The sequence below is a fragment of the Lepidochelys kempii genome, chromosome 8 (genome assembly GCF_965140265.1).
Source record: "Lepidochelys kempii isolate rLepKem1 chromosome 8, rLepKem1.hap2, whole genome shotgun sequence".
Classification (NCBI taxonomy): Eukaryota; Metazoa; Chordata; order Testudines; family Cheloniidae; genus Lepidochelys; species Lepidochelys kempii.
Genome location: NC_133263.1, coordinates 91,492,566 through 91,507,147, shown reverse-complemented (window position 1 = coordinate 91,507,147; position 14,582 = coordinate 91,492,566). Strand labels below are relative to the sequence as shown.

At 37.6% G+C, this 14,582-nt stretch overlaps 1 protein-coding gene across 11 annotated transcripts in view; it reads left to right on the top strand.

Annotated features, from left to right (window-relative positions):
* PATJ (PATJ crumbs cell polarity complex component) overlaps positions 1-14,582 on the top strand; it is a 219,596-nt gene that overhangs the window by 166,383 nt on the left and 38,631 nt on the right. For all 11 annotated transcript variants that reach the window (XM_073357497.1, XM_073357498.1, XM_073357502.1 and 8 more), the window contains 3 exons: positions 3,516-3,590; positions 4,094-4,211; positions 5,655-5,791. In XM_073357497.1, the coding sequence (XP_073213598.1) occupies positions 3,516-3,590; positions 4,094-4,211; positions 5,655-5,791 (330 nt within the window). The remainder of the gene's footprint in view (positions 1-3,515; positions 3,591-4,093; positions 4,212-5,654; positions 5,792-14,582) is intronic.

Genomic DNA, 14,582 nt, shown 5'->3' with positions numbered 1-14,582 from the left:
TTTGAGCATAAGCTTTCGTGATCCAAGATCCAACCACAGCCAGTCTGGTATCAATGGGATTCCTCTTTCTGGATGGGTTTACAAGGAGCTTCTCTCTTCACACTAATTAATGGCCCTCTCCTGTATGGTGATTCATGCAGTCATAGAGGCTCGTAATACATCCCTTCAAAAATTACATTACAATATGGAACACAGATATTACAAATAAGATTAATGCATGCAGCAACTCACAAGCATTCAATAGAATCCAAACACTTTCTTACAATTCTAATACCTATCCTATCAACATTAACCCACAAGTGAGCCAGATTTCAGCTACAAAGATATCAGAGTTCAGCAGAGACATGGGGACTTTGGCATGAGCTGGTGCCTGGTCTGCCAGCATCACAGGGCCTCATTATGTTTTCACGCGGTTGTAGTGCAATTGAGTTTTAGTGAGTAACTCCTGATTTATCTAAGTGAGAGGAAAAGCAGGTATATATGATTTCCTACACCTGTTCATATGATTGAGATGTAAATACAATTTGTTCTATATTGAGGTACAGCAGTTGTATGCAGCTCCCTGGTCCCTCTCTTGAGCTATACTCAGCAACAAGGGATTCACATCTACTTTTGTCGACAATATCTTCCATGCCCCAGAAAAAAGCTTGTGGCTATAAATCACACTCATGTATATCCTACCTTCATAGATTTTTAAAATCAAAAGGACCATTATCATAATGTAGTCTGTCCCCCTGCATAACATAGGCTATAGAATTTCTGCATCAAATCCATAACTTCTGGTTTAATGTGGCACTGTCAGAGTGTGTGCTGTAATAAATATCAAACTCTGCATTGATACATGTTGGTGGTTTAATGTGTTAGGATTGTACGTTATCAGAAACCTAGAATTTCTGGGGTTGTGCCTTAATCTTCTTTCTAAGGCTCTGTTAGAGGTTAAAATCGAGAAATCCTAGGTATGCTGAGGAGTGACTAACCCACAGAAACATAAAATTTGTTGGGACAATTATTTTGTCCACCCCCCAACCATCTACCCCACACAACAGTTTAGTATAGTTCTTCAGCTAGTGCATTAGTTGAGACATGCTATTTATGCATAATCTATGTAAGGTATTTTCACTGAAGGAAATGGAGCTTTTTTGTTTGTTTTGGGAGAGGAGTTTTTGTTTTGCTTCACAAAGTCATTGGTTCTTGCAAACCTATTTGTTTTTTGAAAATATTTGAAAATTACCAACAAATACTTGGAAGTCCACTGAGTTTTTTCCAAAGAACCAGAAGTTGATATAGTATTCGAGCATTGAAATCAGCCACCGAGCTAATATTGGTTTGTTTGTATTCCTGATTGACAAAGCACTCATGGGTTGAATATGTGCATTTGAATTGTCCAAACCACCCTGGAATACAAATGAACTGGAGTTTTAATGCATGAATTCTGACTGTAAAAGCAAATTTTTGTTACTTTGCATGCCGTATTTGGTATACTGCAGCTGGGAAACTGAGATACAGATTAATATGAAAAAAATACACAAAGTCTGAAGTGGGTGAAAGAGATGAACAGTTAGGAGAAAAGCTTGGGCATATATTAGGGAGTGGATTACGGTGCAGGAGATGAGGGCGAGAGATGTAGTTGGGGGTGGCATTTTGGAATTCTTTGAAAATGAGGAGGTGAAGTATGAGATTAATGTAGCAGAGTGGAAACTATTGTAGAGATCCAAAAAGGAGCCAGGGGGAAGATGTAGCTGGAGCAATTGGAAAGGAAGATTATGTTGGCAGCTGCATTTTGGATGTAATGGAGCAGAAAAGTTGGCAATTGGGGAAACCAGAGAGGACGAGGTTGTAGTAATTAAGACAGGAAGTTATGAAAGCATGAACTAAGTCATTTGCAGTAGGGGTGCACAGGAATGGATGAATGAGGGAAAGAGTCCAAAGAAAACAATGGAAAGATATGGGGAAAGAAGGCATCAATATGATACTCAGATTACAATTTAGGTGCTAGGAAGGATGTTAGTGTGTCAACAATGACAGAGAGCAAGAAGAGAAGAATTTAAGGGGAAAGATAAGATTGTTTTTATGATAATAATACCTAGCTCTTACATACCACTTTCTATCACAGATCTCAAAGCACTGTACAATGGAGCTCAGAATCATTATTGCCATTTTACAGATGGGGAAACTGAGGCACAGAGTGGTGAATTGACTTTCCAGAGCCAGGATTAGAACCCAAGTCTCCAGAGTTCCAGTCTAGTGCTCTATCCACTAGGCAATGTAGTCTTGATCCAGAATATGTTTGGTGTACATCCAATGAAGTGACTGGATTTATGTTGGGATGAATTTAGACCATTGAGTGTGAGGTCATTATAATAAATATATATATATATATATATCAGTAATGACCTCACACTCAATGGTCTAAACTCACCCCAATGTAAATCCAGTCACTCCAGAGTCAGTATCATCTATCTATCTATGGAGTTGTCAGACTGAAGAGAAGGTGAAAGATTAGGAACAGGGAGATGGATTTGGAGGATGGATATAGTGCTATTAGGTTAACCAGGAACATCCTGGTGGTTTCAGATGATGCTGACTCTAGAGCAAGGGACAGAATAGGCTGTAAAAATAGTGGCGACCGATTGGACAGTAAGCTGTGTAAGATCTTTATCACAATCCAAATTTTGAAAATTGCTTGGTGAATCATGGCAAATAACTCTAGAATGTGGAGTTGATAAAGGGTGTTGGAGATTTCAATAATATTGGCTATATAAATACTCATTTTTATAAGTGCCTTAACTGTTGTTGCTTTTCTCCGAGCCAGAAAATTATGTGTTCAAGTAGCAGTATGGATCTTGAACTTTTTGCTCTTTGCTAACATTGCAGGTCTGTGCTCAATGGCTCATTCTTTAGATGACAAGTTAAGCAGAGATTCCTGCTGCCAGTCTATTGGTGACTGTCAAGGCCAAAAGAAAAAGATGTCTTATTGCTGAGAACATAATATTTCCCCTATTGCCCATAGAGTCTCATCACCACAAGATCCCATGAAACTACTCATTATGCTTAAAGTTAGACAAATACCCAACTCTAATTTCTGAGGTACATAGGAACATGTGAATTGCCAGACACACGGTCCGTCTAATCCAGTAACCTGTCTCCCACAGAGACTAGTACCAGAAGCTTTAGAGGAAGGTGCAAGAGACTCCACAATAGACAGATGTGGCATAAGCTCATCCCCTTTTCTTCCCCCCCCCCCCCCAACCTCTGTATTGCATCTAAATTAAGTACTTATAGCCCTGGATAATCTTGTTTTACATGTAAATGTCCAGTTCTTCTTTCAGTCCTCCTAAATTCTTGGCTTCAGCATCATGAACTAGCAAAGAAGTTCCATAGTGTAATTGTGTGTCATGTGTAAATAGTATCACATTACAGAATTAGAGCCTTGATATCTCTGGTTTTGAAGAAATTTAATTAAGAAGCTGATGTGACTTCTTTTTTTTAATAAAGTTACCCTTTTCCCTGTTTAGGATGTCAGAAACAAAGCTGACAAACAGACGTTGATGGTAGATCAGCAGGATTTGGTGGAGCAACTTCCAGAAAATGTATGTGTGTTTGTATTTGAGGGTGAGGTTGAGGGAGGGGAGTTCAATTGAAGACATTTTTGTTGTATTACAATTTACGTAACTAGGGTTCTTCTATAACCAAGAAGAGATTGAATTAATTCCTATTTGAACACTGAATGGTTTAAAAACATCCTTCTCTTTAAATATGTAGAAATAGTCATGCAAGACTGTGTTAAGAATACAGTTTCTTGTTTTTAAAAATTCAGAATGTTGTCTCACACAGATAAGTCTCTTATACCAAATGAAATTCCATCAGACTTTCTTTGCAGGCATTTCTGGATTTACAGTATCAAACCTACCCAATTTGGCTCTTTTAAAAATATTAAATATTCTTAAACTGAATTGTTCTATTGCTAATCCAATTAATGTAAAGATTTTCATACTTTGCTTTAATCGATAGCTACAGCTGATTTCAGAACAGCACATGCTACCTTTGTATTTTTTTATTTTAACAACTGAACTATTTTGATTTCTCCTTTCAGGTCCTCAATCAGTTAAAACAATCAAAGTCTTCAACCAAAGTACCCATCAGTTTACATGAGATATCTTTGGCACCAACACCTTCTTATCTTTCTCCAGAGACAGAGTTCACCAGCCACAGTGAGAACCAATTATTTCTTTCTGCAAGATAGCTTACATTAATGGCAAAGTTACCCAGTAATATCATAGCAAGTACTGTCAAAATGAGCTATAATATCCTGCTATAACTGGGATTGTTTTAGTCCTCCTTAGGCATGTTTTGCTTTATTCTTTTTATTTTGATGTTCCAAAGGGTCAATCATAGAATCATAGGACTGGAAGGGACCTCAAAAGGTCATCTAGTCCAGTCCCCTGCACTCATGGCAGGACTAAGTATTATCTAGACTATTCCTGATAAGTGTTTGTCTAACCTGCCCTTAAAAATCTCCAATGATGGAGATTCCACAACCTCCCTAGGCAATTTATTCCAGTGCTTAACCACCCTGACAGGAAGTTTTTCCTAATGTCCAACCTAAACGTCCCTTGCTACAATTTAAGACCATTGCTTCTTGTCCTATCTTCAGAGGTTAAGAACAATTTTTCTCCCTCCTCCTTGTAACAACCTTTTATGTACTTGAAAACTGTTATCATGTCCTCCCTCAGTCTTCTCTTTTCCAGACTAAACAAACCAATTTTTTCAGTCTTTCTTCATAGGTCATGTTTTCTAGACCTTTAATAATTTTTGTTGCTCTTCTCTGGACTCTCTCCAATTTGTCCACATCCTTCCTGAAATGTGGCACCCAGAACTGAACACAATACTCCAGTTGAGGCCTAATCAGCACAGAGTAGAGCGGAAGAATTACTTTTCATGTCTTGCTTACAACAATTTAACAATTTTTTTTAATATAAAAAGGTTTGAAACATTTTCACCATTATTTAATACTCTTTTAAAAGTTTGAAGGAATTTTTCTTTCCATATTGATTTCCTGTTCCATTGGTAAACAGTAGGGTTTTTTCTTCATTGTAGTAATAATAATAATTAATAACTACAAGAACTTGATCATAGATCGTTTAGTTTTTGTTTGCCAAAAGGATGGTCATCAGTAATATCAGAAGTGCTCTTGTGTCACAAATATCTTGGGCCACTGTTGTTTTGGATAGTTGCCTTTTGCAGCTGCAGAACAAAAGTGTTTCAACAGTGCATATGAACCATGTCTAGTTCTAAGTGACAAGTTGATTAAAAAAAAAATCCTGAATTTAAGCTTGAAAAATTCCCTGTGTTTCATTGTCGTGACACTGCGTTGTCACATCCAAATGCAACATGTTTTGTCATACTGATCAAAATCACACAAGTCACATCTCAATTCTGAAGTCAATTTCACACCAGATTCTAATAGTTCTAAACTCAGATTCTAATAGTTAGTTCTAAGCTCAGATGTTGTCTTTACAGTATTCCTCCAACATGACTGTGTAGGGATGTTTAGAAAGTTTTTGCTCTTAAATTACTAATGTGCATCCTTATTAGATCAATTATATGTACATTTAATATTGCTGACTAATTTCTTTTTCTTTTAATGTTTTTAGGCAATGTATTGCAACCTCTGTTGCCAGTGGATCCAGCCACATGCCCAATTGTTCCTGGGCAAGAGATGACTATAGAAATATCCAAGGGGCGATCAGGCCTTGGTCTCAGCATTGTTGGAGGGAAAGATACTCCACTTGTGAGTTTATTGAGCTATTATTCATTACCTTAATTAAGAAGCAGAAAAAATAAGGAAAAGAAAATTTAGAAATAAGCAATACCATATATCCAGTAATCCTCTGCTAAATTATTCAGTGTTGTGAATGGCATACAGCTGCTTTCATAATAAATTTGGTAGTTTTGCCTGATATGTAAGATTAAATATGCATTATTTCCTTTTAAATTGACAGTTCTATATATTTTCACTATCTTCCATTACCATCATAATTATCTATGTACCCCATTTTCTACAATTTAAGCCATATAAATTAAAGGTTTTGATGAGTTCCCATTGCTCACTTTTATTATTCCTAGAATGAGCTCTATTTATTTTACACATAAGCCTTCTCCCTCTCATTTTAAAAAAGTAATGAAATTGTAAATTATTTAATCTGAAACGTCCATGACTGGACCACAAAATGAATGTCATGGCTTCGCTTTGTGCTAATACCTACATACTTTAGAAACATAAATGCTTATTTTGTGCTCTGTTTAAGCAGGACACCTACTAAGTCCCTGTCAGCACCACCCAAGGCTGGACACAGATTGGCAAAGATAACTTTATTACTTTTGTGTGTGTTCCTTTGTTTAGTCTACCCCTCTAGCCATGCTGCTTAAAAAGTTCGATTTTTTTTTTGTCAGTACCATCCCAATTTGTATTGTATTCAGCACCATTAAAGTATATCATCAATATGCAAGTTCAAAAGGTTAGCTAGCCTCAGAGGTGAAAGTAAGCTGGTATGCTCTGGTATGGCGTACCGGCAAGAGCTGGTGCGCTGTACCGGGACCGGCTTTCCCAGATGGCAATTTAAAGCCCTGGGGTAGTGGCGGCAGGGCGGTGGCGGGGATTTAAAGGGCCCCGGAGCTCAAGCCACTGCTACCACCCTGGCCCTTTAAATCCCCGCTTGAGCCCCGCTGCCCAAGCCCTGGGGTAGCGGCAGCGGGGATTTGGAGGGATTTTAGAGGGCCGGAGCAGTAGCAGCGGCTGGAGCCCTGGGACCCTTTAAATTCCCGACAGAGCCCAGCCGTCGCTACCCCAGGGCTCAGGCAGCAGGGCTCCGGAGGGGATTTAAAGGGCTCAGGGCTCTGGCAGCCGCTACCACAGTGGAGCCCCAGGCACTTTTAAAGCTCTGCCAGAGCCCAGAGCCCCGGGACAGCGCTGGCAGCCAGGAGCCCCCAGGGCCCATCAGTAATTTAAAGGGCCCGGGGCTCCACTGTGGTAGCGGCAGCTGGAGCCCTGGGCCCTTTTAAATCGCCAGCGAGCCCTGGGGCTTTCAGCCACCTCTGCAGCTGGTAGCTCGAGGATGTTTTAAAGGGCCCCGGGCTCCCAGCCGCCACTACTGCAGATGGAGCCCCGGGCCCTTTAAATCAAGATTTAAAGGGCCTGGGGATTTAAGGCCACGCCTCTTCCGGTTGAGGCCATGCCCCTGCTCAGGACTTCGGAATACCGGTAAGTCCCCTAACTTACGTGCACCCCTGGCTAGCCTAAACCTTTTCCTTCTTTGTGCTAGGTGATTTGCTATTTTAGTTCTTCACTCTTTCTCGGAGAGATACAAGACTATAATTTAACAGACTGTCAACATGAAATTCTTAGTGTCAGCAAATTGAGTCTAGAGTTCTCTGTTGCAGTCTGCCTGAGCATTGAGTCATCTTGAATTTTGCCATAAAGTGTGTTAAGCTGATAGAGTTGCTTTGTAATCTCTTTACATACGATTATTCAAGAAAATACATAGTAATACGTCATTAAGCAGTGAGGTCTGTTGTTACTCTCAGCAGGTACAACTTGAAACATTTCAGAGGAAATCGCATCTTAAGCAAAATATAAATGAGAGGGAGAGAGATGGATCGGCACAACTGGGTGATTTTGTTTTATAAAGTGTAGGCCATGTCTTGGTTTTATAATATTAGAACCCAGATCTGAAGTAGTTCAGAATTTTGGTCCCATTTATCTGAAGCTCCAAAATGTGTAGGGTTCCAATAAATGATTCTCCTTCAGGTGGAGTTCGGCAAAACTGGGTTGAGCTGGTTCAAATTTTTCAAACATCATTGGTTCAGTTTTGGTTTTGTAAAAGTGTGGGATAGTTTATGTCCAAGTTCCATTTTATCAAGATCCCTAAAACTCAGGGGATTCATATATGGGGTTTTATATTGAGCCATCTCTCTGCTTCTTCATTTAAATGTTTTCAAATTCCAAGTGACATCCTGTCATAAATAATCCATTGTAAATCTTTCCTGAAAATTTCATACTAATGAAATACATAAAGTTTCTGCCGAGGGGCAAACAGGAGAAAAACAAACAACACTGTGCTGTAACTTCAGTAGCTATTATAGACTGGGTTCTGTGTTTTGTTAGATTATTTATTAAAGTGTCAACCTAGAAATTTGTAAAGAAAACAATTTATAAAGTTATCAACTTGCTTCCAGCAATAGGGAAATTCATCTGTATGAAGTAAATTTTCACACATGTCTGACTTTCTTTTTTAAGTTACAGGACCTGCCAAAATGAATCTTAGCTGGTCTTCATCTTGTTCATTTTGAGCATTCAAAAGCATGCCGTAATACTTCATAGTAAACAAGTTGCTCTTATTAGACCATAGTCTGGTCTGCTAATTTACTGTGGAGACCTACGAGATTCTTTCTTCAGTTACATGCACACAATCTCTCTTCGCTTCAGTGGGACATGCATATGCATAACTACAGACAAATTGTAGCCCTAAAGGGGCCAGATCTTCAGCAGGTTTATTTTACTTAGCTCAGTTAATAGAGCTGATTTACACCATCAGGTGACCTGGGCCTCAGTATTTTGATGCCATGTTTGTCACTAGGGCAAAGAGATAATAATTGTTTAGTAGTGTGATGGTGAAAACTGAGAGAATAATAAAACAAAACCAGGAGCTGGTGGAGGGAAATACCATCTGTGTTTGTTAGGAAAATTTCTCCTCCTCCCTCTGGCTCTGTGGGATATAAGGTGAGAACAAAGGAGTGGAACTACTGGTAGCTAATTAGTATGTCCCATGCTTCTTTTCGTCCTTTGCTTTCAATTCTGTGGGATAGGTGGGTAAATTGTATATTTGTAAAGCCAAAATAACTGACTGGTAGCTTCACTACTTGAGAGTTATTTGATACTCAGAGCCATAGATATCTGCAGCCACTTCAGTCCTATTTATGTGACAGGAAATTGTGCCCATGGCCCATAGTTTTCCATAGTGTAGGGCAGTTAATTTGAAGCTGGCTTGCACAACATGGTTGTATTTGATACTTTAAAAATATATATTTTTTAAATGCAGCCAATGGGAGTTCTTGAGGTCAGGGAGCAAGGGAACAGGAGCACTATCCTGTAGGCCTCCATTTACTCTGTACACTCTCATGTCTGAAAGAGATAGGGAGTTGATGTCTTTCATCCCTAGAGTATAAATGCTACAGGTAGAAGGTAGGAATGAGATACCTATTGTAGGTGTCCCAGAGATGTACTCTATATGGGGATAGGCAAGCAATGGTAGAGCAAGAGCAGGCTTGTGCAAATGGCACTTCCTTTCACATCGAAGTGGCTGAAAAATTCCCCTCTGCACCACCCTCTCAGAAAATGAGATGGTAACACATATTTCTGCTTTCCTTTCCTTCAGAGTTACAGTTGATCCTCCATGTGTTTTGTGTGTGGATAACTTTGTGGAAACGTTTGAGGGGGGAATTATGTAGTCATTGAGTTGTGACGAATAGGTTTTTGAGTGATATACCTTGGCTCACAATATTACTGTGATGTGCCAATATCACAGCTGATCCACGAAGTGTATTTTTGCTAGGGCTGTTAAATTAACCTAGAAAGAAAGGTAGCGTAAGAACGCGAAGACCTAGCCCAATATGTTTTTAAATACATTTGCAGCCAAAATTATTTGTTTAATTACTCATTTGCTGCTCTGTTTTTTTTACTGTTAACCCTAGTGAACCACAACAGTGAACAGTCATGGAGTAGAAATGTCCAGTTAAAAATTATTTTGAAGCTCCTTTAAGTTTATGATATACTGCCAGTAAATCTGGCAGCCCTGCAAAAATAAGCACCTCTTAAAAATGAAACACATTCTATGACTTTTAAGTTATAACCTTGAATATCATCAAAAGTCACAAACTAGAGGCATTAAAAATATGGCAGAATGTTGCAGGGAGGTTAATTTGCACAGGAAATTAGAATGCAGTTTCTTAACTAAGATATAGTCGACTGAAAAGAAGACCTTAATATTCTGTTTAAAAAAACTTGTCAATGCATTGTAATTGAGTATTCTGGCTGCACTCAAAGGGGAAGCAGGAGTGCACCAGGCAGAACTAATGTAATTATTGGGAGGACAGATCTGGAGAAGTCAGGACTGTCCTTGGAAAAATTGAAATGTCTGTCAGCATTTTTGCTGGGACTGTCTTCTCTTCTTGGTGCTCTCCTGGCATTTAAGGAGGAGTAGTTATTTCTTTTCATTCTGAGGGCTGGTTTTCCCACTTATCTTACATTGCAACTCTTCAACACATGGTCTTTCCTTTATAGCAGTTAAATTCAGCAAGCCTCTGTGTGAATTTGGCCAGCAATGAATTCTGTAAGAGTAGTGTGGTAAGGCTTCTCCTTTCCTTCCCAGTAAGTCATATAAACAGTCTCCTTTAACTTAGGGTGTGGGAGTAAAGAACAACAAAAGAACCTTAGGAACCCCCCTGGCATTACATAGCACCTACTCAAGGCCCCATACACCACAGCAACATTAACCTAAATTCTGTGTTAAAGGGCCTGGATTCTGTGGTGTGTGAGGCTGGAAGTTCTGTGACAGCTTCAGATAAAGTTTTAAAAATGGAGCATTTTTATGGATTTAAATATGAAAATGAAAAACACAACCAAAAGGGTACTCTGTTAATCAAATTTGGTATTAAGTTTAATTTTATGGTGCCCCAACATTTTTAATTCTCAATTTACCGAGGAGCACTCTTGAAAATGCATACAGTATCTTCACTGTAGAATTTGTTGGAAAGAAGTCAAGCTGCAGGGATTGGTACCAGGTAGGGGACCGTTTAGGGCTTTTAGCACCCTGAGAAGCCTTAGGTTGGTTTACGGTGGTGAGAAATGTTTCTGCTAAAATGTTCAGCAGTGAAATAGTTAACACTGTTGACTTTTAAGTTGGCATCATTAAGTTTCAGGGTCAACACCACTTTGAAAGCAAGTTCACACCTCTTAAAGCCATTTTTTCAGGCTGTTTGCAAATGACTACATCGGTTACACTCAGTTGAAGTTTTGGAGGTTTTCTGTACAATCCCTAATAAGAGCTAGTGCTAAAATTTATTTTTAATGGAATACATTTGTTGAGTTACTCTACTGATGAAGAGAATACTATTGTTCCCCTGAGGATAGTAGTAATATATTGCTCCTAAATATTAGACTATTAACACTTTGTACCATTACACAATGAATGAAACTATAAACAAAAATGGCTATAGAAATCTTACGTTTTAATTTTTTTTTAATTATCCAAGAGAAGAAGCCGATGTGGTTTTGAGGGTAAAATATTTAATTTTAATTTCTGAACCATGCTTTTATAGCCATCTGATGGGTGTAACTAAAATGTCATACTTAACTGATAGGTGCAGTTTGAACACTGGAAGCCAGAAGTTACTTCTAATTATGGCTTGGAAAGTTCTGTGGATTTTCAGGAAATCACTTACTCCCTTTTCACACCTAGTTTTCCCTGTCTCCAAGATGGGGATAATATCTACCTCTTGGGTTGTTTCATGAATTAATGCTTTTGATGTGATTTAAAAGTAAAAAGTTATAAGTGCTAATTATTATTACTAATGAAAGTTTGGGTCTGGTTAATGACACTAGAGATTTGTAGGCAGTAAAATATTTGCCTCTTGGCTCTGTCTGATGTTGTTATAGCTATACCTGGATATCAAATATATACATATACAAGCATGCTACTGTGATACTGTATCATATGTGGAAAAGAGTACTTCTAAAAATGTTGATCAGTCTCATGAGTTGACCTGTTCCGAGTCCTTAGATTAACTAATGCAATTGGGAACAAAAAGTAGTCATAAAGGCATCATCCTCTTGGCCTTTGTGAATTCTTAATGCATCAATGAGGTGGTTTGTTTTTTTTAAGTCTGTGTGAATTAAGTATCTGTGATCATACTTCTGGGATTTACATAAACTTCTTAAATACTATGTGCTTTTGGGGGGCACCATTAAAGTTAATGGGAATGTTTACTGTTAACTTAAATGCGAGAATTATCGGGCCCTTTGTTTCCATCTCTTTGCCGAATGATGTGCACTCAGGGAAGGAAGACATAAGTTCATCTCATTCTTTTTAGTTTTCAGTCTATGAAGTATACTGCTAATCAACAGGTAGTCAAGGTTGTCAGTAATCATTAAATAGAATTATACGGTAGATGCTTTAATCTTTGTGCCAGTAGGTAGAAACTTTGAAAGCTGTGTTTAAATAAGATACTAGTCTCATTTAATATTGTTAGAACCTTGTTTAAACTTAATGTAATTTCTCTAAACTTTAACTTTAAAATATGGTTCTGTAGGAACATGCTAATGGAGATAGAAAACTGTAAGTTGATAGTGCCTTTGATGTTTCAAGCAGTTAGAAAATTCTTCAGCATTCTGGATAGTTTTGCCTCGGTGTGGGCTAACTTAATTGTGTAGTTGTGTAAAATGGTTCAGATGGGCCAGTGTAGATTGCAGATTGGACAGGTATCCCATATAAGTGAATTAATTGTGAGTTGTTAGTCTTATCATCAAATTTATAAAATACGAGGCAATTTGATAAAAGCTGCATTAACGCCTTTGACTTGGGGAATAGGATTGGTTTCTTGAATGGATAATGTAAAAATGAGATTGGTGGGTTCATCCTTGCTCCTAATGAATGTTGACCCACAACAAGAAAACTTACATACAAGTCATCACAAAGAGGAGTCAAAATAAACAAGTGTTGCAGATCATATACTTGATAGCCTTAGTAAACTGTATCCTTCACAAGAGCTCTATCTTGCCAAGAAGTGTCTGCCTTTAGAGGGTCAGTCACTTTCAAGAACACAAACCAATGACCAAATTTAAGCTAAAGCTATTCAAAAGCAATAGGACATCTCAAAAGTGACTTCAGGAATAGCTGTGCTTCACAGGTAGCTGAAGCAACTTGGCATTTGGCTTCATGTCTCATACACTTTCATGCATCTGATCTACCCTATGATAGACATTGTGTCCTGGGTATTTTCCTTCACAATTTTAATTTAATTAAAAAAAATGAGAGTGAGAGTGTTAAAATTTTGTGCATGGTCCTGCACTTCTATTATTCCCGCTAAAGTGAGCATGTATACATTTTCAAAAACTTTGGTTTGCTTTGGCATGTGATTCATAGCTCTTTCTATCATTCTTACTTAAGTCATATATTTTTATACTAAACATCTTATTACCTTAGTTTTATTATTTCAAAATCAAAGAAGAGTTTGCAAATGTCTGTGACTGCAGACTGAAGGAATGTTAATGAATAGTGCTATTGAATTTTCAAGTTTAAGCTTTTCTGATCTTAATGAATATAACTGTAAGCAAAAATATTATGCAAGCTGAATAAAATTTGAATAAATATGGACCAGATGTAACTATAGAGGCCCATAACATGTAATACAAATATTATCCATTTCCTTAAAATAAATCTATATTTTAGCATGAACAATTATATTCATATTGAAGTTGTGGGTTAACCTTTTTTTTTTTAAATGGAACTTGGCAAGTGAACATTTCATGCAGGGGTTTGTACTTAAATAGGAAACAGATTTTTTTCTTGACCTTTTGTAGAAAAGTTTTTCAGTATTGTGAAACGAAAAATATTTTTGTTAACACCGTAATACAGTTTTACATTATATTGCCTGTTTTATTACAGTAGTGTTTTGGCTTTGCATTTTGGGTATCTGTTAATCCTTTGTGAATGTTAGACATTGCAAAGCATCTGGGTTCTGGAAAGGATTCTGCATACAGCATGGTACGTTAAATATACTACTTACATGAGGTAGGCATTTTACTATTAATCAGCCTCTGGTTGCTCTTGCTGAACTTTTGTCTTCTGGGTTACATTTAGATCTGTGAATTTAGAAACAAATACTCCTATGTAGCAAAGTTTATTTGGTGTAACTTCCTCTGCCTACAAGTAACCAGCAGCTGGATTTATTTTAAATTATGGAAAAATCCTGATATGGGGCCAAATTCTTCACTGACACCCTTCATGCAACCAGTTGGCTTCTATTGTTATTCATGAACCAGCTTTTAAAAGTGTAATGACAGATTTATAAGGTCAGGCACAAAATCTGTTTTCTCTCCCTTTACTGTGATGATTAATGATAATGAAACAATTAATGATATTTTACTTGCCTTGGGTGAGTGGATGTGCCTGTAATTCTGTAGTACTACTAATCATTGGAGGGTCCTGCCCTCTTTATCAACTTTAATAGCTATGTTTATTGGCTGCAATATACTTTACTGCATAGTGAATTTGTTTGAAATGTGTTATTCTGGGTTAGGCAAACAGTACGATCAGTTAATCAAATCAGAATAAAAGTATTTCCTCATAAGACTATGAATATTAAACAAAAGATTGCTCACATTATCATGTGTATAGTTTACTATCCATAGTTCCCTTTTGGGAAATGCTCCATTTCATATAGAATACTTCACATATTACATATTTTATATCAATAAAGTCTACTTGTGACTAAGTAACAAGAAGTTGTAAGACATAAAATACTGC